The sequence below is a fragment of the Sus scrofa genome, chromosome 15, assembly GCF_054392235.1.
Source record: "Sus scrofa isolate SSC_HxYL_T2T_F1_AM1 chromosome 15, Sscrofa_HxYL_maternal_Yorkshire_Landrace_v2.0, whole genome shotgun sequence".
Taxonomy (NCBI): Eukaryota; Metazoa; Chordata; class Mammalia; order Artiodactyla; family Suidae; genus Sus; species Sus scrofa.
Genome location: NC_139397.1, coordinates 29,846,981 through 29,869,989, shown reverse-complemented (window position 1 = coordinate 29,869,989; position 23,009 = coordinate 29,846,981). Strand labels below are relative to the sequence as shown.

General features: G+C 37.1%; 1 protein-coding gene across 3 annotated transcripts in view; it reads right to left on the bottom strand.

Annotated features, from left to right (window-relative positions):
• DARS1 (aspartyl-tRNA synthetase 1) overlaps positions 1 to 23,009 on the bottom strand; it is a 74,568-nt gene that overhangs the window by 11,146 nt on the left and 40,413 nt on the right. For 2 of the 3 annotated variants that reach the window (XR_014830558.1, XM_003133266.6), the window contains exons 5-10: positions 14,430 to 14,532; positions 10,314 to 10,394; positions 9,265 to 9,324; positions 7,136 to 7,247; positions 5,937 to 6,071; positions 2,544 to 2,691 (exon numbers count right to left, since the gene is read on the bottom strand). Coding sequence is in view for 1 of the 3 variants with exons in the window: in XM_003133266.6 (XP_003133314.1) it covers positions 2,544 to 2,691; positions 5,937 to 6,071; positions 7,136 to 7,247; positions 9,265 to 9,324; positions 10,314 to 10,394; positions 14,430 to 14,532 (639 nt within the window). In the remaining 2 variants the exon portion in view is untranslated. Of the gene's footprint in view, positions 1 to 2,455; positions 3,912 to 5,745; positions 6,072 to 7,135; positions 7,248 to 9,264; positions 9,325 to 10,313; positions 10,395 to 14,429; positions 14,533 to 23,009 lie in introns of those variants that run through there. The other variant, XR_014830559.1, reaches the window with a different exon arrangement.

Here is a 23,009-nt window from a genome sequence, read left to right as displayed (position 1 = left end):
GGTAGGAATGCAAAATAAATACAACCACTACGGAAAACAGTATAGAGGTTTCTCCCCAAATTAGAAATAGAACTACCATTTGATTCAGCAGTTACACTGCTGGATATTTTTCTGAAGAAACAACAAAACACTAATTCAAAAAGATATATGCACCCCTATGTTCATTTCAGCATTATAACAAGATATGGAAGCCAAGATATGGAAGCAATCTAAGTGTCCACTGATTGTGTGTCTAAGTGTGTGTATGTATAAAGAAGATATATATAATAGGATAAGATATATATAATAGGATATACATAAAAAAGGTTATATATATATAATGAAATATATATATGATGGGATATTACTTAGTCATAAAAAGAATGAAATATTGTCACTTTGAAACAACATAGATGGATCTAGAGACATAAGTCAGATAAAGACAAATACTGAATGATTTTACTTATCTGTGGAATCTAAAAACAAACATAACAAAACAGAAACAGACTCGTAGATAAGTAGTTACCAGAGCGGAGGGGGTTTGGGGGATGAGCGAAATGCGTAAGGGAGATTAAGAGGTACACATTTTTAGTTATCAAAACAATGACTCATGGGGGTGAAATGTATGGCATAAGGAATATAGTCAATTATATTGTAAAAACTCTGTATGGTGGCAAATGGTAACTAGACATATCATGGTGATCAATCTGTAATGTACAGAAATATGGAATCAGTACATTGTGCATTGGAACTAACACAGTGATGGAGGTCAACTGAACCTCAATTTGAAAAAATACACATACACTGGAAGGAAATGAATCAAAATGTTAATAATGCTTATCTCTGGGGGACAGGATTATGGGTGACTTAATTTTTATTTTATGCTTTTATTTCTAGTTGTCTGTATAACTTGTAAAATCAGAAAGAAAACATTAAATGTTATTAGGGGAAAAAAGGGCTGTCTATAATCAATGACTCATCAAAGGTATAATGCAATGCAGAAAATGCCTGGAAAATATTGGTGCTATGCTGTGGTATTTTTATAAAGTCAATGATTAATTTCTGCATTCTTGAAATTACTCATTAGATGTGCAATGGAGTAAATAAGTTGTATAATATTTCTAAACTCTTTAAGTATCACTGAAACATATCCAAATACATCAATTAATAGTTAAATCAGTGGTCTTCAAATAGAAATTTCAAATACATGCAGTTCCCGTTGTGGCTCACTGATTAACGAATCCAACTAGGAACCATGTGCTTATGGGTTTGATCCCTGGCCTCGCTCAGTGGGTTAACGATCCGGCATTGCTGTGAGCTGTGGTGTAGGTTGCAGACTCGGCTCGGATCCTGTGTTGCTGTGGCTCTGGCGTAGGCCGAAGACTACAGCTCCAATTTGACTCCTAGCCTGGGATCCTCCATATGCTGTGGGTGTGGCTCTAGAATAAACGCACAAAAAAAATAAAGTGAACACTTTACATAATTCAATTATCTGAATACACAGAATGTGTCTAATAATTTTCTATAAATGTGTCAATTCACCAAGCCCAGATAAGCTGAAAAGTCCTTTCAGTATATTGGAGTTTCTAATCTCTATTGAGCACTTAGTGTGAATATAAATTGATCTAAAAATTAAACATTCCTGACCAAGCTTAATTGACAGATTCAGTAAAAATTAAAAACTGAAAGACTAAAGGGACCCTTTTCCTCTGAGGTATATAATAATATTATCTTCAATTATAAAAGTGGAGGAAACTGGGAGTTCCCATTGTGGCTCAGTGGTTAATGAACCCGACTAGTATCCATGAGGATGTGGGTTCGATACCTGGCCCTGCACAGTGGGTTAAGGATCCCGTGTTGCCATGAGCTGTGGTGTAGGTCGCAGATGCGGCTCAGATCCCAAGTTGCTGTGGCTGTGGTGTAGGCTGGCAACTGTAGCCTCGATTCAACCCTTAGCCTGGGAACATCCATATGCCATGGGTGCAGCCCTAAAAAGACAAAAAATGGAGGAAACGGAGGCACAGATTAAGTAACTTGCACAAAGCCCACATCGGTATACAGCAGAGCTGGGATATGATTCCAAGCTACCTAGATCTAGCTGAATCCAAGCTCTGTACTACCCCATACTACCTCCCAATAATAAACTGCTATAAAGGTAACATGGGCTCTGTTTCTTTCTTTCTTTTTTTGTCTTTTTGCCTTTTCTAGGGCCGCTCCCGTGGCTTATGGAGGGAACTCCAACATGGGCTCTCTTTCTGAAACAATCAGGACATCAGTATAGAGGAAAAGACAAATATAGTTAGGTTATTTATAATCTGGTAGATTTCCCCACCAAAATCAGGTTAATGAGCTGCAGCCCCAGTTGTTGGATTCACAAGTACTATTATGAGTGTGGAGTTTTCCACTAACTGATCATCTAACTGGCAAGTCTTTATTTATCTTTATCTATATAATATTTTTTTCAATAAACACTCAGTTTACAAGTTTCAAGAACTGCTTTATTTTGAAGAACTCAAACAGCTGAAATTATCTTCATCTAAGGATATCAAATATATACTTTTTACCTTTCCTGAAGTCCTTTGAATATCTGTACTAAAGTGTCGGCAATTTCTTCCACAACTTCATGGTAATGGTAATTAAAAACCATTTCAATATCCATACCAACAAATTCAGTTAGATGTCTATGGGTATTAGAGTCTTCAGCTCTGAATACTGTAACATTAATAAAAGAAATACATAGTAAATGACGTTTTAATTCTGGAGATATTGGGATTTAAACAGAAAATTATATTTACTAGTACTCCAATGATACTATTTCCATTATAATTATAGGGTTGGAAAAACCTTAGATAAGCCATCTTTTTCAGCATTCTCTTGGACAGCAAATTCATTAAAAATTCCTATGGTCCCATAAAAGTTGTAACAAATGTAAATCAATAAATGATGAGCATGAGAATCTCAAGGGAATGCAAGATCCTGAAGTGCCTTCTCAATAATTAAAACAGATCCAATATAGTGAGTTCTTCTCAGTTGTGTTAAAACTTGACTCAAGCTAAATGAAATCTGTGAAGATGAAATAACATTATATATATTCCAGCCATTACCTCAGTCCAGCTCTTATTATCCTCAGTGCACTTTCCTCCTTTCCAGTCTCTCTGAATCTAGCACTGCAACATTTTTCATATCACTGCAAAGACTGATACTCTCAAAACACATCCTTGGAGTTCTCGTTGTGGTGCAGTGGCTAATGAATCTGGCTGGGAACCATGAGGTTGCGGGTTGGATCCGTGGCCTTGCTCAGTGGGTTAACGATCCGGCACTGCCATGAGCTGTGGTGTAGGTCACAGACGTGGCTTGGATCCCGCATTGCTGTGGCTCTGGCGTAGGCCAGCAATTAGACCCCTAGCCTAGGAACCTCCATATGCCTTGGGAACAGCTCTAGAAAAGGCAAAAAGACAAAAACAAACAAACAAAAAAAAACCAAAAAACAAAAACACATCCTTGTTCAGTAACACAATAGTTCCCAAATGACTATCATAAGATGTAAAATAACAAAAAGTCTAAAACCTTTACGCCTTCATAATTTAATCTTATCCCTTTATTTCCCATTTCTTAATACTAACTAGTCCTATTTTTATTTTGTCTCATGCTCTTTATTCAGCCTGCTTCTTCTGAGTAGAATGCCATCTCTGTCTATATCTCCCACTCTGTCCTTAGAGCCTACTTCAGTCTGAATTCTATTTTTTTTTCTTTTTGCCTTTTCTAGGGCCGCTCACGCAGCATATGGAGGTTCCCAGACTAGGGGGCGAATTGGAGCTGTAGCCAGAGCCACAGCAACACAGGATCCTATCTGCGTCTGCAACCTACACCAAAGTTCACAGCTACGCCAGATCCTTAATCCACCGAGCAAGGCCAGGGACCAAACCCGCAACCTCATGGTTCCTAGTCAGATTCGCTAACCACTGAGCCACGACAAGAACTCCCTGAATTCTTTTTGTTGTTGTTCTTCCTTTTTAGGGCCACACCTCTGGCACATGGAGGTTCCCAGGCTAGGGGTCAAATTGGAGCTACAGCTGCCAGCCTACGCCACAGCTACAGCAACACAGGATCCAAGCCACATCTGCAACCTACACCACAGCTCATAGCAACACCAGATCCCTAACCCACTGAGTGAGGCCAGGGTTCGAACCCACAATCTCATGGTTCCTAGTTGGATTCGTTTCTGCTGCAACGATGGGAACTCCCAGTCTGACTTCTCTTTTATGGTGACTCTAGCAAATTCCATCTTCTCCCCTCTTTTTATACTATCTATACTATATAAACACCAATTTCCTGATTGTACAGCACAATTTGATTGCGTGCTGTGAAAATCAATTGATTACTCCCTGGGACTAAAGTATGTGTGCATGTCTTATTCTGTCTTGGGAGCAGGGACAATGTTTATTCCCTGTTACTCAGAGCATAGTCTGTCAGCAAATCAGCAGCATCAGGAGTAGCTGGGAGCTTGTGAGAACTGCTGAATCTCAAAGCCTCACTTCAGACCTAGTGGTTAGAACCTACATTTTAGGAGTTCCAGTCGTGGAGCAGTGGTTAATGAATCTGACTAGGAACCATGAGGTTGCGGGTTCGACCCCTGGCCTTGCTCAGTGGGTTAATGATCCAGTGTTGCCGTGAGCTGTGAGGTCGGATCCCGAGTTGCTGTGGCTCTGGAGTAGGCAGGTGGCTACAGCTCCGATTGGACCCCTAGCCTGGGAACCTCCATATGCTGCGGGTGCGGCGTTAGAAAAGACAAAAGGATAAAAAAAAAAAAAATTATGTTAACATAACAATACTAAGAACTGTACAAATAATTAAAGAGAAGCAAAACAGCTTTGGAATAAAACTGGTAGCAAAGTACACAGCGGCACATTTGTGTAAACTTACAACAGTAATAAAGGGGGTATCAAGGACAAAAAAATGTATTATTTGGAAAATTGCAACTACTTCTTCTTAGTGTTGACAGTGAGTTGAGAGGACAGTCCAAATGGGAGCTAATTCTGTTCTAATTATACTTAAGAATAGTAGGAGTTCCCATCGTGGCGCAGTGGTTAGCGAATCCGGTTAGGAACCATGAGGTTGCGGGTTTGGTCCCTACCCTTGCTCAGTGGGTTGAGGATCCGGTGTTGCCGTTAGCTGTGGTGTAGGTCGCAGACACGGCTTGGATCCTGTGTTGCTGTGGCTCTGGCATAGGCTGATAGCTACAGCTCCGATTGGACCCCTGGTCTGGGAACCTCCATATGCCGCGGGAGCGGCCCAAGGAATGGCAAAAAGACAAAAAAAAAAAAAAAAAAGAATAGTAAAATAAAACATTCAGGTATATTTCAGAAGGTATATGTTTTCAAAGTATGCATTTTTAAAATGAGATATTTTTCTTCAGCATTGATCTACAGGAATGTATAATGGTTATAATTCCATTTACATGAACGATGCTCAATTATTTATTTATTTATTTATTTATTTATTTATTTATTTAGTCTTTTTAAGGGCCTCACCCACAGCATATAGACGTTCCCAGGCTAGGGTCTGAATTGGAACTGTAGCCGGCTGGCCTACACCACAGCCACAGCAACGCCAGATCCCAGCCATGTCTTCGACCTACACTACCAGCTCAAGGCAAAACAGGATCCTTAACCCACTAAGTAAGAGGCCAGGAATTGAACCTGTGTCCTCATGGATACTAGTCAGATTCATTTCCTCTGAGCCACAATGGGAACTCCAACGCTCAACTATTTAAAGAACTACCTGAGGATATAACTTTTTTGAAATGTTGACCCAAGCACACTATCATTTTTACCACAAAGTCTACTATTTATGTAGATAGCATATAAAAGGATTTAAGCTTTCAAAAAGTGTTTATAAAACCATTACTATGGTATAGTCAATGAATTTTGAGAAAACTGTAACTGTCAATACCTTACCTGGTCCAATACAGAAAACCTTCTCAAAATCAGCACAAATACACATTTGCTTGTAGAGCTGTGGAGACTGAGCCAGATATGCATTATTTTTAAAATAAGAAACGGTAAATACATTGGCTCCTCCTTCACTGGCAGCTGAAAGTAAATATTTATGTTATAATCAATCATAAGCTTATCAATGCAAATTTCTAGTAAAAACAGTTCATACTTTTGACTCAAGTAACTTCATTTAAAAAAACTGGAAACTAAGAATTGTAGAAAAATCATTATCTATATATGTGTTATACTTGATTCTAAACAGCTTATATTTAGGACAGATTTACTTCTTTGGTTATACCTTCAATTTTACTCTTTTGGATATATACACTCCCTTTCTGCATCATTTTCAAATCTATTAAAGCTACTTTGGAGTTGTAAAAAAAAATTTTTTTTTTGCTTTTTAGGGCTGCACCCATGGCATAATGGAAGTCCTCAGGCTAGTCCTCAGCTACAGCTACAGGTCTACACCACAGCCACAGCAATACGGGATCCTTGTCGCGTCTGCAAACGCGTCTACCCTAGCCTGGGTACCTCCATATGCCACAAGTGTGGCACTTAAAAAAAAAAAAAAAAAAAAAAAAGAAGATATGATATTCTTAATAACTTTCTAATTATCAATAATACAATGTTTGATTTTTAATTTATAATTAAGCTATTCATAACATACTTTTTAATGTTATTTAAGTAACTAAAAAAGGCTAAAATGATTAAAATAAATTTGTCATCAAGAATGAGAATTAATGAGATTTTTCCCTCTCTAGTATTTAGTAATGTTTTCATGTAGTTTATACAAAATTACAATACCAATTTAGAAAGAAATCTACATAACGAAAGTAGTTTCAAGTACATTTATATTAATAAAAATTTTGCTTTATGTGTTACTGCCTCATTTTATAACCATTATCACATTAACAACTCCTGAAATAAGAGGATTTAATATTACTGATGTTAGTGATATGTGGCTGGTGGTAAACAGCATAGTCTTCAAAATAAACAGTCTCTGGGAAATAAACTTTAAAGAATACCTGGGATCCGCAAAAAAAAACACAAAAAACAAACAAAAACAAACAAACAAAAAAAACCACCACAAAACTAAATTAAGAAACTCAAGGGAAAACAAATTTATTTTTTAAAATTAAGAGGAATATCTTAAAGCATACCTGAGATAATTTTAGGAGTTTGGATCTCCACAAAACCCTTGTTAATTAAATTTTCTCGGAAAAGATGGCAAATGCCAGACTGGAGACGGAAGACTGCCTGACTAGTTGATGTCTATAAGACAATAGTAAAAGCTAATTAAATCAATTTGACATTAAATAAGATGGAATATTTTTTAATCAGGCCACCTGCCTGCAAAGTTCATAGAGAAACAATTGATTACAGGAGAGAAAAGTCAGGCTACATGACAATATCAGAATAAGGATATATCTTAGAATTTTTCATATTACAGAAGAAGAATGACAATTTTGTCCTTTGTTTCCAACCTCTCCATCTCTTTGTTAAGCAAAGGGTCTAGAAAAGAACTGGATTGGGGTTATTACACAAAAGTTTAGATAAGCAAAGATGTATAAAAGATTTCAAGTTACTAATGAACAGAATGCTTCCCAAAAATGTAAACTCAAAGTAAGGGTTAAAAAAAGGTAAATGTTTACAAGGGCCAAAATACATAAATAGAGTGAATGAATGGTATTTTCCAGCAGAATGCCCTGTCTAGAGTTGATGATGTTGCCATGCAGGCCTGTTATTGATGTGTTTATCTCTTACTTTTTAATAAAAGCCACCTAGATTGATTGATTGACTGATTTTTACGGCTCCACCCCCCAAAAAACACCTAGATTTATTTATTTATTCATTTATTTATTTGGTTGCACCTATGACATATGAAAGTTCCCAGGGTAGGGGTCAGATTGGAGCTGCAGGTGCTGGCCTATGCCACAGCCACAACAATGCTGGATCCTTAACCCAGTGAGTGAGGCCAGGGATCAAACCCCCATCCTCATGGATACTAGTTAGATTCTTAACCCAATGAGCCACAATGGGAACTCCAAGCCACCTAGATTTAATGGAGATTTAAATCCTCCGTTTTTCAATGATGGCAATAAACTTGACCAAAACAGATGTGGGTCAAATTAAAAAAATAAAAAACTCTTAAAGCCAAATATTAAAGGCTTAACCAGTAACTTGTGTGAACAAACAGCAAATACAGTATGATGGTTAACTACTGTGGCCAAAATGATGAAAAACCTGAGGTTTCTAGGCAGTATCAAGAGGACTTTTGATTACTGCTAGTCTTTTCTGTATACTATAAATTAAAATGGAAAAGTAAAAGCAAACAAAAACCAAATAATTAGGGGAAACATCAGTGTACAATAAGGGCAGACCCATATGACTACAGAAAAGTTGGAAAGAACTCTTAAGGTGACAAAGCATTTAACCTTTAGGTAGATTATTTAAGTAAAGGGGGAAGATGTGGTCAAAACATTAAGAAAGGGAGATGACAATGGTTTTACTACAATGATGAAACCAATGAACTCTTTCACTTGCAACCAAACCAGAAAGGGAAACAGAAGACCCATGAGATTACTATATACACTACCGGGGCCATCTACTTCTTTATTACTAATTTTGTGCTAGATCTAATTCAAAGGATTGAGACATTAACTACTAATCTCCATCTGGCTATAAAATGTGCACACAACTTCTTTCACAATTTTGGAGTAATATTTATGGTCCTATTTTCACTTGCTAACTTGTTTGAAAAAGGTATCCCCTGGAAGGAAGCCAATTTATTGGCTTCACATCCCTTTGTAATTTTATTTATTTTTTGCCTTTTTTAGGGCTGCACCTGCAGCATATAGACGTTCCCAGGCTAAGGGTCAAATTGGTGCTGCAGCTTGCTGGCCTACACCACAGCCACAGCAACATGGGATCTGAGCCGTATATAGGACCTACACCCCAGCTCATGGCAACGCCAGATCCTTAACCCACTGAGTGAGGCCAGGGATCAAACCTGCATCCTCTTGGATACTAGTCGGGTTTGTAACCCACTGAGCCACGATGGGAACTCCTCCTTTGTCATTTTAAAACAAAGCAAGTCAGTATCCTGTGAACTATTACTTGATTGTCCTTGTTGACAGCAATTCTCCTTTGGGGAAGGGTTAGTCAAAAAGGTAAATTATTTCTTGTATTATCACATTACCTATATGTAAATACCAATTAGTTCTATAAGCCTGAGACAGGTATGGTATCCCTGCCCACCTTGATTTCAGCATAAACAAATAAGGCATACCCTAAGATCAATGATTCTGTTGTCTAATCTTGTATCCTGGTTAACAGTAGCTCTTCCTTCCTAAAAAAAAAGTTGAAAAAGCAGATTTTACTGATTTTTTTAAAGTACAAAAAAAATTTTTAGAAGCCATGTTAATTTTTAAGTTAAGAAGAGTTATGTTCATGTGTGTTAATGTTATACCCCCGAATCAAGGATTCAAGAAACAAGAAGTGGGGCCAGAAAGGTTACTGTTAAAAGAGAGATAGAAAGAAGAGAATGAGTTGAGGTTAAAGCTTTTTTTCTACTTCCCATTCCCCAACCCCCTGACTCATTACTGGGATGTCAAAATAATTAACTTCCCACACCTTCACTGATTCCGGGGTTTTACCTGCTAGTTCAAGACTGAAGGAACAGATAAAAGCTGACATAGAGCAATCAATGGTTCTCCAAGTATCTTCTGGGCACCAGTGAAGGTCCCCAAGACACTTTCAGAGTCTGTATGTCAAACCTATTTTTTCATAATAATACCTTTCACTCTCACTTTTTTCCTGATGATACTGAGAAGTTTTCCAAATGTGCATGCTATCACAACAGAATGATTGCAGAGGCAGATAACAAAATTTAATTGTTGTCTATTGAGCCAGACATTACTAAGATTTGTAGATATGTAGTATAATAACACTCTTGACATTAAATTACTTTGTTTTAGAAAATATTTTTCATAAAACATTATTGCTCTTTATTATTTATATAGGAATAATACATACATATTTATATTATTATTTAATAAATTCATAAATATTAAGAAGTTTGTTTTAACTTCTAATACTGTAAATGTTGATAGATATACCTGCAAAAACTAAAGCTTGTGGGTTCAATTATTTTTAAGAGTGTAAAGGAATTCTGAGACCAAATAGTTTAAGAATTGTTAATTTAAGAGTATTTTTAACTAAAAATGAAACTCAAATTAATTCACAGGTACCCTTTCACACAAAAGCAGGACATCAAGTAAATGTTTTGCAAACTAAACACACAGAGGAAGCACAGTATTTCAAAAGTATAATTTTTACCTCTTCTCCTTCCACCTCAGGCCGAACAGCATCATCCAGCTGCAGGGGCAGGCGGGGCTCAGCTGAACTGATCACATAAATCTGAAAGTGAGAGATTACCAAAAATATCAGAAGCACACACAACCTGCTATCTTTTCTTAAAAAAACAATCTACAGTTGACTTAAATATGAAACAATGTTTGCATACATCTTTAACTGAAACTCCTTGGTAAAACTGGATGATACAAGTTTTTTTCACCTATAAGATGCTAATAATAATATTTGCATATATCCCTGGGTTGTTAAAACAGTCAAGTAAGACAACATATGTCCAAATACTTTGTAAACTCTAAGATGATAGATAATAACTGGAGTTGAGAGGTCTGGCTTAAGGCTTCCTTGTCACCTAAAAGCTACTGTTAGGCAAATCACTTTAACTAAAGCTTCAATATGCTTCTGTAAAATGAAGTCGGTGGTAAGAATCAAATGGTGTAACAAATATGAAAACACTTTGCTAATTTGAGGGGCCACTAACAAATCTGTTATGATAATTAACAGATTTGACCATTTCTACCACTAGGATCAATGTCAGTCCAACTCTTCTGTACCACTCCTTCCTTTCCTCGTTCTTTTGCCAAATATCTCTTACTGTCTTCTATTGTCAAGCATGTTATAACTCATTTTCTGTAGCTCTCTTGGTTGGGAGCTGCTCTAGAAGGTGTTCCTTTAATGGTGTTAAAATCCCTCAATATGCACTCACACTAATTGCACATTTTAGTACTTAAAAAAGCCGTTAGGTCATAAAGAATGAGCTTGCATTTTTTTAGCTGCTCTTAAAATACATGTTATCCTATTAGTTATCCCAAATATGTCTGAAAAACCTACTAATGTACAAGAGAGACATAGATCTTATTTAGTTAACTTAGGAAAGGAAATTATATTCTTCCAGTTGGTAAATCACATCTAGCATTCAGCTCAGACATGTCAAGAAAAGTGTCATAATGACACTTTAGTGCTCCTCACAGTAAAATACAATTAGTTGCCACCATCCCTTACACCCAAGTTTGTAGTGTTTGATGAGTTAACAGAAACCTGATCTCCAATGCAAAGCTAGAGAGCTGGACAGCTACCTCTCATTTTTGTAACTAGCAGAAATTCATCACCTCCTTTATTAGGTTGTAAGAGCTTTCATCCCCAGAAGTTCACAAAATGCTCAGAACAAATATACTCTGTTATTGCTGGCTGAATAAATAAGAGAGAATCATTGCTTATTACAAGATTCTACTTAGTAATATTTTATGCTTTGTGAGATACTTTATAATTATCTATTAGTAATTATTTTCATTAAGGCAAAATTTGTAAGTTCTTTAGGCTTTATATTTAACATATATTAAGGTTGTGCTGATTACCAGATAATTATTTTAGAAATACACCTACTTGCTCCAGTCACTAAAATCTTATTAAAGTATTGAAAAAGACGTTATTTGTTTTTATTGGTCAGCATACCTTCAGGTTAGTTTGCCTTTACTAGGCTGCAGACTAACTGGGGTGAGTTAATTTGAAAAAAAACTTACACAAAGAGAACAAAGTAATTTGGCAAGTTACATCAATACAATATTTCAGTTAAATAGAACCTTACTCCCAAATCAGTGTGTATGGATCAATGTATCTTCCTGTCCATCCGCTTGAGTGTTTCATCTTACAGATGCTCACACACATGCACACACACACACACAGGGGTGATGGTGGGAAAGGGACTTCTCTTAAGGGACTCCTCCTTAACAGAAATTCAGTGATGAATGTTATAGACTCAAATTAAGCCTGGATTTGAGACTGTAGGTTCAGAAGCACAGGGTTATTTCTTTTTCTTTTCTTTTTGGCTGTGCCTGAAAAAGTTCTGGGCAGGGACTGAACCTGTGCCACAGCAGTGACCCAAGCCATAACAGTGATAACGCCTGATCCTTAACCCACTGCTCCACTTATATTATAAGTGAATATATATGAATTCATTTATAATATTTTAAAAGTCAGTGATAATCAACGAGCATTTCTAGTTTTTGTGTCTAAGAAAATAGATATGGGATAAATCTTTTTTTTTTTTTTTTTTTTGTCTTTTTGCCTTTTCTAGGGCTGCTCCCGCGGCATATGGAGGTTCCCAGGCTAGGGGTCGAATCCGAGCTGCAGCCGCCGGTCTACGACAGAGCCACAGCAACGCGGGATCTGAGCCGCGTCTGCAATCTACACCACAGCTCACGGCAACGCCGGATCCTTAACCCACTGAGCAAGGCCAGGGATTGAATGAACCTGCAACCTCATGATTCCTAGTCAGATTCATTAACTGCGCCACGACGGGAACTCCATGGGATAAATCTCTTATGAAAAAAAGTTACTCCTGCAATGTAAGCTCAATACAGTATCGTCCTTTTTGACTTCTCCGTACTGGAAAATATCAGAAATACAATGATTATAAGGAAATGTAATGATTAAGAATTAGTGTAACTCATCAACCTTTAGAAGTATATCATCAGGAGTTCCTGCTGTGGCATAGTGTTAATAATCTGACTTCTGGAGTTCCCGTCGTGGCTCAGTGGTTAACAAATCTGACTAGGAACCATGAGGTTGCGGGTTTGGTCCCTGTCTTTGCTCAGTGGGTTAAGGATCCGGCGTTGCCGTGAGCTGTGGTGTAGGTTGCAGACACAGCTCGGATCCCGCGTTGCTGTGGCTCTGGCATAGGCCGGGGGCTACAGCTCTGATTGGACCCCTGGCCTGGGAACCTCCATATGCCGCGGGAGCGGCCCAAAGAAAGAGCAAAAAGACAAAAAAAAAAAAAAAAAAAAAATATGACTTCTGTGGCTCCAGCTGCTGCAGCATGAATTAGATCCCTGGATCAGCACACTGGGTTAAAGAATCTGGTGTTGCTGCAGCTCAGATTCAATCCCTAGCCTAGGGACTTCCATATGCTGCAGGTGCAACCATCCCAAAATTTTTTCTTAAAAAAGGACATCAAAAGAAAGTTCACAGCAAAATAAGTTCATAATAGTGAATGAAGGAGTTCCTGTTGTGGCTCAGCGGAAATAAATCTGACTAGCATCCATGAGGGCACCAGTTCAATCCCTGACCTCACACAGTGGGTTATGGATCCGGTGTTGCTGTGAGCTGTGGTATAGGTCACAGACCCGGCTCAGATATGACATTGCTATGGCTGTGGTATAGGCCAATGGCTATAGCTCTGATTCAACCCCTAGCATGGCAACCTCCATATGCCATGGGTGCAGCCATAAAAAAAGCAAAGAGAAAAAAAAAAGAAAAAAAAATTAGTGAATAAAGGTCTTTTTTCCTTTTTTAAAATTTTATTGAAGTATATCTGATTTACAACGTTGTGTTAATATCTGCTGTATAAAAAAGTGATTCAGTTATACATATATATATTCTTTTCCATTATGGTTTATCATAGGATACTGAATATAGTTCCCTATGCTATAGAGTAGGGCCTTGTTTATTCATTTGAATAAAGCTTTTTAGAGGTGTTTATATTTTTGTATATGTGACTATGGTAAATGCACCATATCAACAAGTCTAGGCTGGCCTGCTGGATGAGGAGGGATGAGAGGCCACAGGGAGATGTCCCAGAAATATCAGGTGGAGCAGATGAGCCATCCCAGATGGGCTGACCTTAATTCCCTAATTGCACAGAACTGTGAGCAAATGTTTTTTAAGTCACTAAATATTGAGGCAGCTTGTTATACAACAAAAGCTAACTGATTCAGTAATTAACTTATAAACCTCAATATTTTATATATCAATTCAGACTTGGAGTTCCCGTTATGGCTCAGTAAAAACGAATCTGACTAGTATCCCTGAAAATGTGGGTTCGATTCCTGGCTTCTCTCAGTAGGTTAAGGATCTGCTATTGCCATGAACTGTGTAGCAGGTGGTAGACATCACTTATATCTGGCGTAGCTGTGGTGTAGGCCGGCAGCTGTAGCTCTGATTCAACCTCTAGCCTGGGAACCTCCATATGCCATGGCTGCGGCCCTAAAGAGACTGGAAAAAAAAAAAAAATTCAGACTTGATGTGAATCATAAGAACTACTCAAATCTACTTCTGTACACAATTTTATATTTTGAAAAAAATTACCTTTTGAACATGTAACTCTACATCTTGCTGTGTACAGCTTCCAATTTTCTGATTCACTTTTCTCACAACACCTTCCACATCTACGATGCTCTCTTTGTTGATGCTGTCAAAAAAAAAAAAAAATTCCCAACTTTAATCATCTCATCAGAGGTGTCAGAACTCATTTGGTGTTGCAACGGTAAAGCTGAATTATATTAAACCCTTCTCTAATACAGTAAATCACTTGAGAGATAAAGCCAGTCTATTTAATTCACTTCTAATAGACTACTACGTAGCACACCTTGTGAGATTTCCTGAAGACATGATTTTTCTAGATCCCGTAATTTAGTTACCATTTTTTAAAGCACTCTGGACTTAAGATGTAAGCGGATCAGCACTGACCTGGCAAAGTCTTTCAATTATTATTTTTGTCTTTTTAGAGCTACACCTGCAGCATACGGAGGTTCCCAGGCTAGGTGTTGAATCGGAGCTGTAGCCGTTGACCTACACCACAGCCACACCAGATCTGAGCCACGTCTGCAACTACACCCCAGCTCATGGCAACACCACTGAGCAAGGCCAGGGATTAAACCTGTGTCCTTATGAATGCTAGTCAGGATTTGTTTTTGCTGAGCCACGACTGGGACCCCAAGAATACTTCCCTCACTATAGCTGAAATTTACTAATATCAGCATTTTCTATAAGGAGAAACAGTGGCTTCAATAAATGTAATTACTGGTATGCAATGTAGTTAAATAGAAGGTCAACTGAGATTTCAAAGTAGTAGGAGGACATTAGGGTGGCTTCAATTAAATCTTCATTGCCTATAGTTTCTGGGTACACACTATCATTGGATTTGTGCCAGAGGGCCTACTGGATTGTATAATTCCATTTAAGAAGCTGGAGTTCCTCTGTGGCTCATAGGGTTAAGCATCTATCTGGTGTTGTTATTGCTGTGGCTTGGGTTACTGCTGTGGCTCGGGTTTGATCCTTGGTCCAAGAACTTCCACATGCCATGGGTGCAGCACAAAAAACCAGTCTATATGAAGCTTAATATAAACTTATTAAGCCTATTAAATATAGAGCGAAATAAATGCATCTCCTTAGCAGTTTAATTCTATAACAAATTTGAATTTTGAACACAAGACACTCCAAATTCTGAAATATAAAATTCATGAAATGGCTTATTAAATTCACCAATTGATTATTTTTGAGCAAGGAGTGTAATATGAAATGGTGGCTCCCATACAAAACATACCAGTTCTACTTCTGTGTATATTCTTGTACTGGACAAAATGTGTCAGAGCACATTTGTGGAAAAGGAAAAGATACAACATTCAGATCTTGGAATGATGTCAGCATGATGCTGGCTGAGCTGGCCAAAGGCAATTCCCCATGTAAAACTATTAATTAAAACTCTCAGGTGGTAACTGAAACCACAGAAGTGATCTGAAAAGAGAAGGAAGAAAAATGCCAAAGTGATAACTGGGAGAGAGTGGAATTCCTGGGGCAGTTGGCACAATACAAAGGGCAAATACGTATTAGGAACATCTGTCCTGGACTCCTTGTTTATCTACTATCATAAACCCTAGTTAACTTACATATTAAGTTCTCATGGCTAAAGTCCCTAGCCAAAATCTTGTAAAACTAATAACCAGAATCTAAAGAGTTTAAGACAAAACAAAAACATTTAAGTTTCATAAGAAAAATTCTACTCATTCTGATAAGGAACTGGGTCCTTAGTAGTTGTGGTGTTATTTGACAAGATTCCAGAAATCTAACAGTGCTTATTTTACAGAGGAGAACACCACAATCCATTTCAATGAACATGTGGGTTTGGAAAAGGATCAATATGAGGATAATAGGAAAAAGTGGTGAAGAAAGAAACATTTTCATTTCCCTTTGCTACACTGCCCAGAATTCTATAATGTCTGTTACCAACTGCCTTAAAATGAAAGATATCAATAGTGAACACATCTCTTGCACTCTCATAAATCTCGTGTACTAGAACTATCACCTAGTATCTGGCAAGAAATCTTGTGTACTGAAGAAACTCAGAATTTATTATGGTTAAGAGGTAGCTGGTAGGGCATTCCCGTCATGGCTCCGTGGAAACGAATCTGACCGGCATCCATGAGGATGCAGGTTTGATCCTGGCTTTGCTCAGTGGGGTAAGGATCCGACATGGCTGTGAGCTGTGGTGTAGGCCAGCAGCTGTAGCTCCCATTCGACCCCTGTCCTGGGAACCTCCATATGCTATGGGTGTGGCCCTAAAAAGACAAAAGACAAAAGACAAAAAAAAAAAAAAAAAAGGTAGTTGGTGAACTGAGATAAAGCTCCTAAGACCTGAAGGGATCAAGAGGCTTCAGTTTATTGTTAAAAGGGCTTTCTAATACTGGCAATCTAAAGTTGTTGAATCTTTCTTCACTGTGACTGCCACCCACCACTGTTATATCTGTTTGTATGGTAAACTTGATACCTGAGTATATAATTTATGCCTTGTGAGAATTCTGTTGCGTATCTCACATGTTTCCACGAGGAAGGTTTGATATATGTGATCAGTGTATTGCTTCAAGGAGCAACCTGACCTGCCCCAACTAGAGCTCCCCCCTATGACTGTCCATCTCTGTCCCTGGCCCATTTGGTTCTCTTACCTCACTACCCTGGACTCCCTAGTGGGAGGCCTTACATTATTAGAGAGTTTTCTTCAAGCAAACTCAAGTTAAACATATCTACTTTCAATGACTAAACAAGTATCCTGCCAGAAAGAAGCTGGAATGTGGCCAAATACACTCTGCCGGAGGCTAGCCAAAAGTCTAATCAAAGAAAACAGTATTTTTTTCTTCTTTCTCTTTCTCAAAAGTAACCAGATGACTCTTTTTTTATCCAGCATCTGAACCCTGGAACTAAGTCTATCTTTAGTATATTAATTCAGCAATATTATGTGTTAAAATACTTGATCGGTTAGACTAGAAAACAACCACTGATTTTAATACTTTCCAGTACTAAACAACTCACAAAAGGAACTTGAAAGTCTGATCTATTTCTTAAACTAGGCGCGAAGCTAAACTTGTGCTATCACAAATTGGTCTACTGAATAAATCAGAAAGAAGATAGGATTAACTAGATACATAAGATTCTTATAATTAATTTTTCCTTGGCCAGGTGCCCATGGCATGTGGAAGTTCCTGGGCCAGGGATCAAACCCATGCCACAGCACTTATAATTAATTTTTTTTCAGTATTTCCCTTATTATTTCTAGTAGCTATATGCTAGTAACAGAATAGCAGACTTAGATGTTAGTAAAACCATTCCGTAATTTTTTAAATCTTAGATAATTTAGTTCTAAAATGTCTATCTCTATTATATCTGTAGATATATATACCTACTGTGGACATGAATGACTTCAGAAGAAAAAACATTAAAACAACTTAAAAAGGTCAACTTTGTGAAAACAGGGTCAGACTAGAACTTGCTAGTTAAAACTAGTAAAAGGTTACATGAGAGTTTTACATGTATGTGTGTGTGTATAGTTTGAGTCAACACAAGAGGGACAGGAATACTTGAATAAGCTAACTGCTAATAGAAGGCTAAAATTCCACTTTGTAAGAGTTCCCATCATGGCACAGCAGAAACAAATCCCACTAGGAACCATGAGGTTGCAAGTTTGATCCCTGGCCTCGCTCAGTGGGTTGAGGATCTGGTGTTGCCCTGAGCTGTGGTCTAGGTCACAGAGGCAGCTTGGATCCGGCAGCTGTAGCTCTGATTAGACCCCTAGCCTGGAAACCTCCATATGCCACAGGTGCGGCCCTAAAAAGCAAATAAATAAATAAAAATAAGTAAATAAATAAAATTCCACGTTGCAGAAAAAGTTTATTTAACATTGATTTTAACTAATACTGTATGTGTAAGACGGTTTAACACTTTACAGTACTTTACAGTACACTTGACTGCTGCCATAAAGAGGCCCTATTAAAAGTTTGTTTTACATTTGGGAACTAACATGCCAGTATGCTGCATTTTGAAAGGCAGTAATGTCTAACAGGCAACAAAATGTTTTCAACTTTTATGGAGGATATAGCAGAAAAAAAAATCCATGATGAAAAACAGAGGAAATCCTGGGAACTACCTTATTGTAGGAGAAATGGGCGAAGTAAATTAAATATATCTTTTCAAGAGCAAAGTCAGCTATTTTTATTATTACCAACACTTCCCAAACACATTATTACTGCATTGTTTTATACTTCTTTCATTTTCCAATCACCTTTCTGTCCCTAAACATACGTAATCACTCTACAAATAAATTAGAAGAAGCATTACAATGCTTTGATAGAACAGACTTCGTGTCATCCGTTAGGAACTATCAATGTCAATTTAATTAGTTTTACTACTAACGAACTGTCTTTAGGGAAAAAATTGTAAAAAGCATCATTCTTCATATAAAATATTTTATAAAAATATTTTAGGCTATCAAGTTTTTTTGTTTTTTAAACAAATGATATGGAATACAAATAACCCAATTACAAAACATACACCTTGGAAGAAAAATAAACAGTACTCGGTTATCTGAAGGAATAAAATCCCATCTTTCCAACATGAATGCCATACAGTTTACTATTAGTAACCACACGGATATTAAGTTTACCTTAATAACCCCACGGATACTTTCACTATCTGTACTTCTTATCAATCTTGACTCTAAGTTTTCATGTCTATATTACATAAGAAAACAACAAACTTAAAAAGTGTTGGAACTATTAGAATAAAGAAAAATAAAAATAAGAAAGTGGGAAACAACACATAGCTATCATAGTAATAGATGTTCACTGTGTCATTAAGAAAAAGTTAAAAAAGAAGAATGAATAAAATAGGTTTCAAAGATTCTGTTAAAGTTGTCAAAATAGTTTCAGTACCTGAAGGAAGTAAGCTTCATGGTCTAAAATAACACACTAATGAGTAATTCCTTAATGTTGCCAACACTTAATAAGTTTTGTATGTCATTGAAACATGGTGTGTATTATGCATTGTAAAGAGATTTTTGAAAAGCAGATATACTAAATTTGATCATGAAATATTAGAGTTGATTTCTTATCAAATACAGAATTTATCCATTCAGGCGACTACTCTTCAAAGTGACTACTCAGAGGAAGGAAGGGTTATAAACACATTTCAAAATCAGGACTGCCTAAAACAATCTTAAAACAACTTATCTGTAATTACTTCTTGGTTTTTCACACAAATCAGTTTTTTTGGAGGCAGATATCATTCATACATACCTATTGTTTACTATCCTTCAGAAATTTTTAAGACAATGATAGAACTCTGGGAGAGAAGAAGAGACTTAAAAAAAATTTAAAACAATAGTATTAGAGGTGCAAGGAAGTAACATGTTTGAAAAACGAGAGACTATTTGGGAGTTCACCTTATGGCTCTGAGGTAAGAACTCAACTAGTATCCATGAGGACTTGAGTTTGATCCCTGGCCTTGCTCAGTGGGTTAAGGATCTGGCATTGTTGTGAGCTATGGTGTAGGTCGCAGACACAGCTTGGCTCTGGCATTACCGTGGCTGTGGCGTATGCTGGCAGCTGTAGCTCCAATTTGACCCCTAGCCTGGAAACTTCCACATGCTTTCGGTGTGGCCCTAAAAAGACAGAAAACAAAAAAGGAGAGACTATTTAATATATTAACTACAGAGTTAATACAGGTAGAAAGACAGTAACCTCTATGTAGATTTAACATAGATAGCTGTAGATAGTATATCAACTACGGGACTGAAGAGCTATCTCCAAACATTTTTGGTAATTTGATTTACTCTACCAGTAAAAAATTGGTGTATATGCACCCCAATTTATTTATTTTAAAGTTACATACATGTAATTCTAAATTTAAGTATTACCTTAGAGTAAATATAAACTTCGGGTGAGATTCATAATTAGCAATAGTGATCTGTACTTAATGCAATAGCAAATCTATACTTCACTTACTTTTCCCGATAATTTCTAGTTAGGGGAATACTGAAATCCTGTCAGATTTGATTGGATTATCATTTAAAAAAACAAACTTCAAAATGTGGCTGATACAAAGATCTTACACTATGAGTAAAAGTGTCAGCACTAACATTTTCATGTTTTTGCTTATGTTTTAAGTTTTAGCTTCAATCTATAGTCTCTTGGTAGAAATCCTTTAAATCCACTTGTCCATTTTCTTTCTTTCTTTCTTTTTTTTTCTTTGTCTTTTTGCAATTTCTAGGACTGCATCTGCGGTACATGGAGGTTCCCAGGCTAGAGGTCTAATTGGAGCTATAGATGCCAGCCTACACCAGAGCCACAGCAACATGGGATCCGAGCCATGTCTGCGACTTGCACCACAGCTCACGACAACACCAGATCCTTAATCCACTGAGCAAGGCCAGGGATCGAACCCGAAACCTCATGGTTCCTAGTCAGATTTGTTAACCACTGAGCCACGACAGGAACTCCCACTTGTCCATTTTCTGAGGGTCACTTTATCATCTTAATAAATATAAAAAATGTAATCCCCCAAACCAGTTAACCAGGCACAATAAACTGCAACTGGATACGGTATACTGAAAGTGAATCAGAGTTAGGGTACCAGTGTCAGGTCCTTTGTGTTAATGGAATCTTGCAGTCTTTCTTCAGAGACCACACATGCTATGGGTGACATGTGACCTTCTGAGATGCCATCTGAGCGATAGGCTCAGTGTTTATCTATAACTTAACTATTAGAAAAACTCAAAAATTTCCCCATACTTTTAGATAAAAAAAGGAAGGAAAGAAAGAGAAGTTTATTTTTCTTTTCCTCAGGTAGGTAACCTTGAGCAAATCACCCTTTGGAGACTACTGGGATAGAGTACAAGAATCAAAACGACTGAGAAAAGAGTATTGGAGCAGGTGATTTGTAGGTGAAAAGTATTTAACAACACATGACTCTAGTGAGACCACCATCTGGCATGTATATGATGGAGGAGTAGATCTGGGAAAGAAGTACTTCATCCATCTCTTGTTGCTGAGTCCCAGTGTGAGATACTGACTCTGGCAAATCCTCTCTTAGAGAACAAAGAATCACTCCCAATTCATACTGTCCCTCACTAGGAAATGGCACAGTTTGCTCTTCTATTTTTGTCATTTTTAATTATAAGAATATACTTATTAAGAATTCCATTGTCAAATAACATGTAAATTTAAAAGTTTGTTTCCCATCATATACCCAGCCTATACTATACTTCTCCCACATTCTTCTCATTTGCAAAAAATATGGAGTGCATTATAAATTTTTTGTCATTCTTCAACATCAGTTTTGTTCATTTTCTTCAAAGTTGAAGAAGCAATTTTTATAGCTCAAATGAAACTGACCTTGATATATATAAATACCTAAAGTATTATTATTCCCATGTCACTTCAGAAATTTCCTTTTATGTACTTTATACATATATCATCTCAGTTAAACCTCACAAAGACCTACAAAGTGGGTATTACTACCATTTTACTGTTGGAAAAACTGAAATTCTGAAAGGTCAAGTAAAAAGCCCAAGATCACACAGCTACTAAGAAGAGCACATGCTGGTTACTACACTAGTTGTGTTACAGACTCACAAATAAGCACCAAATTTTAAATACTCCAGAATGCATCAACAGCTCACTCTGAAATAATGCATTCTTATTCTTAGAAGCTCATGAGCTGCCACATTAGTATATGTGAAAGAAACTAGAAATAATAGGCCTTTCACAAATAGTTTTCAAAATGCCCAAGAATCATGCTGCCTTCTCCACTGATACATCTTGATGTCCTGCTGTTGTTGCCAGCCTCAACAGAAATCAGAATCTTTGTATAAACATCATGAAATTATTAAAGTTATATTTAACTTAGAAGAATTAATCCTATAAATTGGGAATTTTTGACACTAGACTTTAGATACACTTTTAAAGCATATACTTATCAAAGTTTTCAGTACAAATGTATAACTGGACAAGGCTGAATACAGAAGTTCTGTAATCCAATAGATAAGAGGCTCATTCCAACAAAGAGGTATAATAAACCATCTAGGTGTACTGTTGCTCAAAGAGTTGCAATCTAATGACCTAGCCCACATTCACCAACTTATCTACATGATGCTCAAGGGGCACCCTAATGTCCTACCCTCTGGGCTTCCACTGTAGATGGAGGCTGTAGATGAGATGTATATATACTTACACCACAGGACCTGTAACATACCTCTGATGCAGTTGTTTAGGTTTGCTCTCTCCCCAGATTAAATTCCCTATGTGATAAATGGTGTCAATGTTTATCCCAGGCCCCAAGAGTACCTGGAGCAGAGCGGGTGCTAAATCAATGTTTCCTAAATCAATGAGCCTTCTTCTGAGTATTATTTTGTTATTTAACAGTTCTAAAAATTAGTGTGCAAACTGAATATTTAATCTACCAACCACATAAAAGTTATTTTTAAATGAAAGATCTAGAAGGGAAAGAAAATAAACAAACAAGCTCGTATGTAGCTAGGTGACTCACTAGAGAATGAGAAACATACTTGTGATTCATCAGATACCAATAAATCACCTAACCACAATGACTAATATGAAGAAA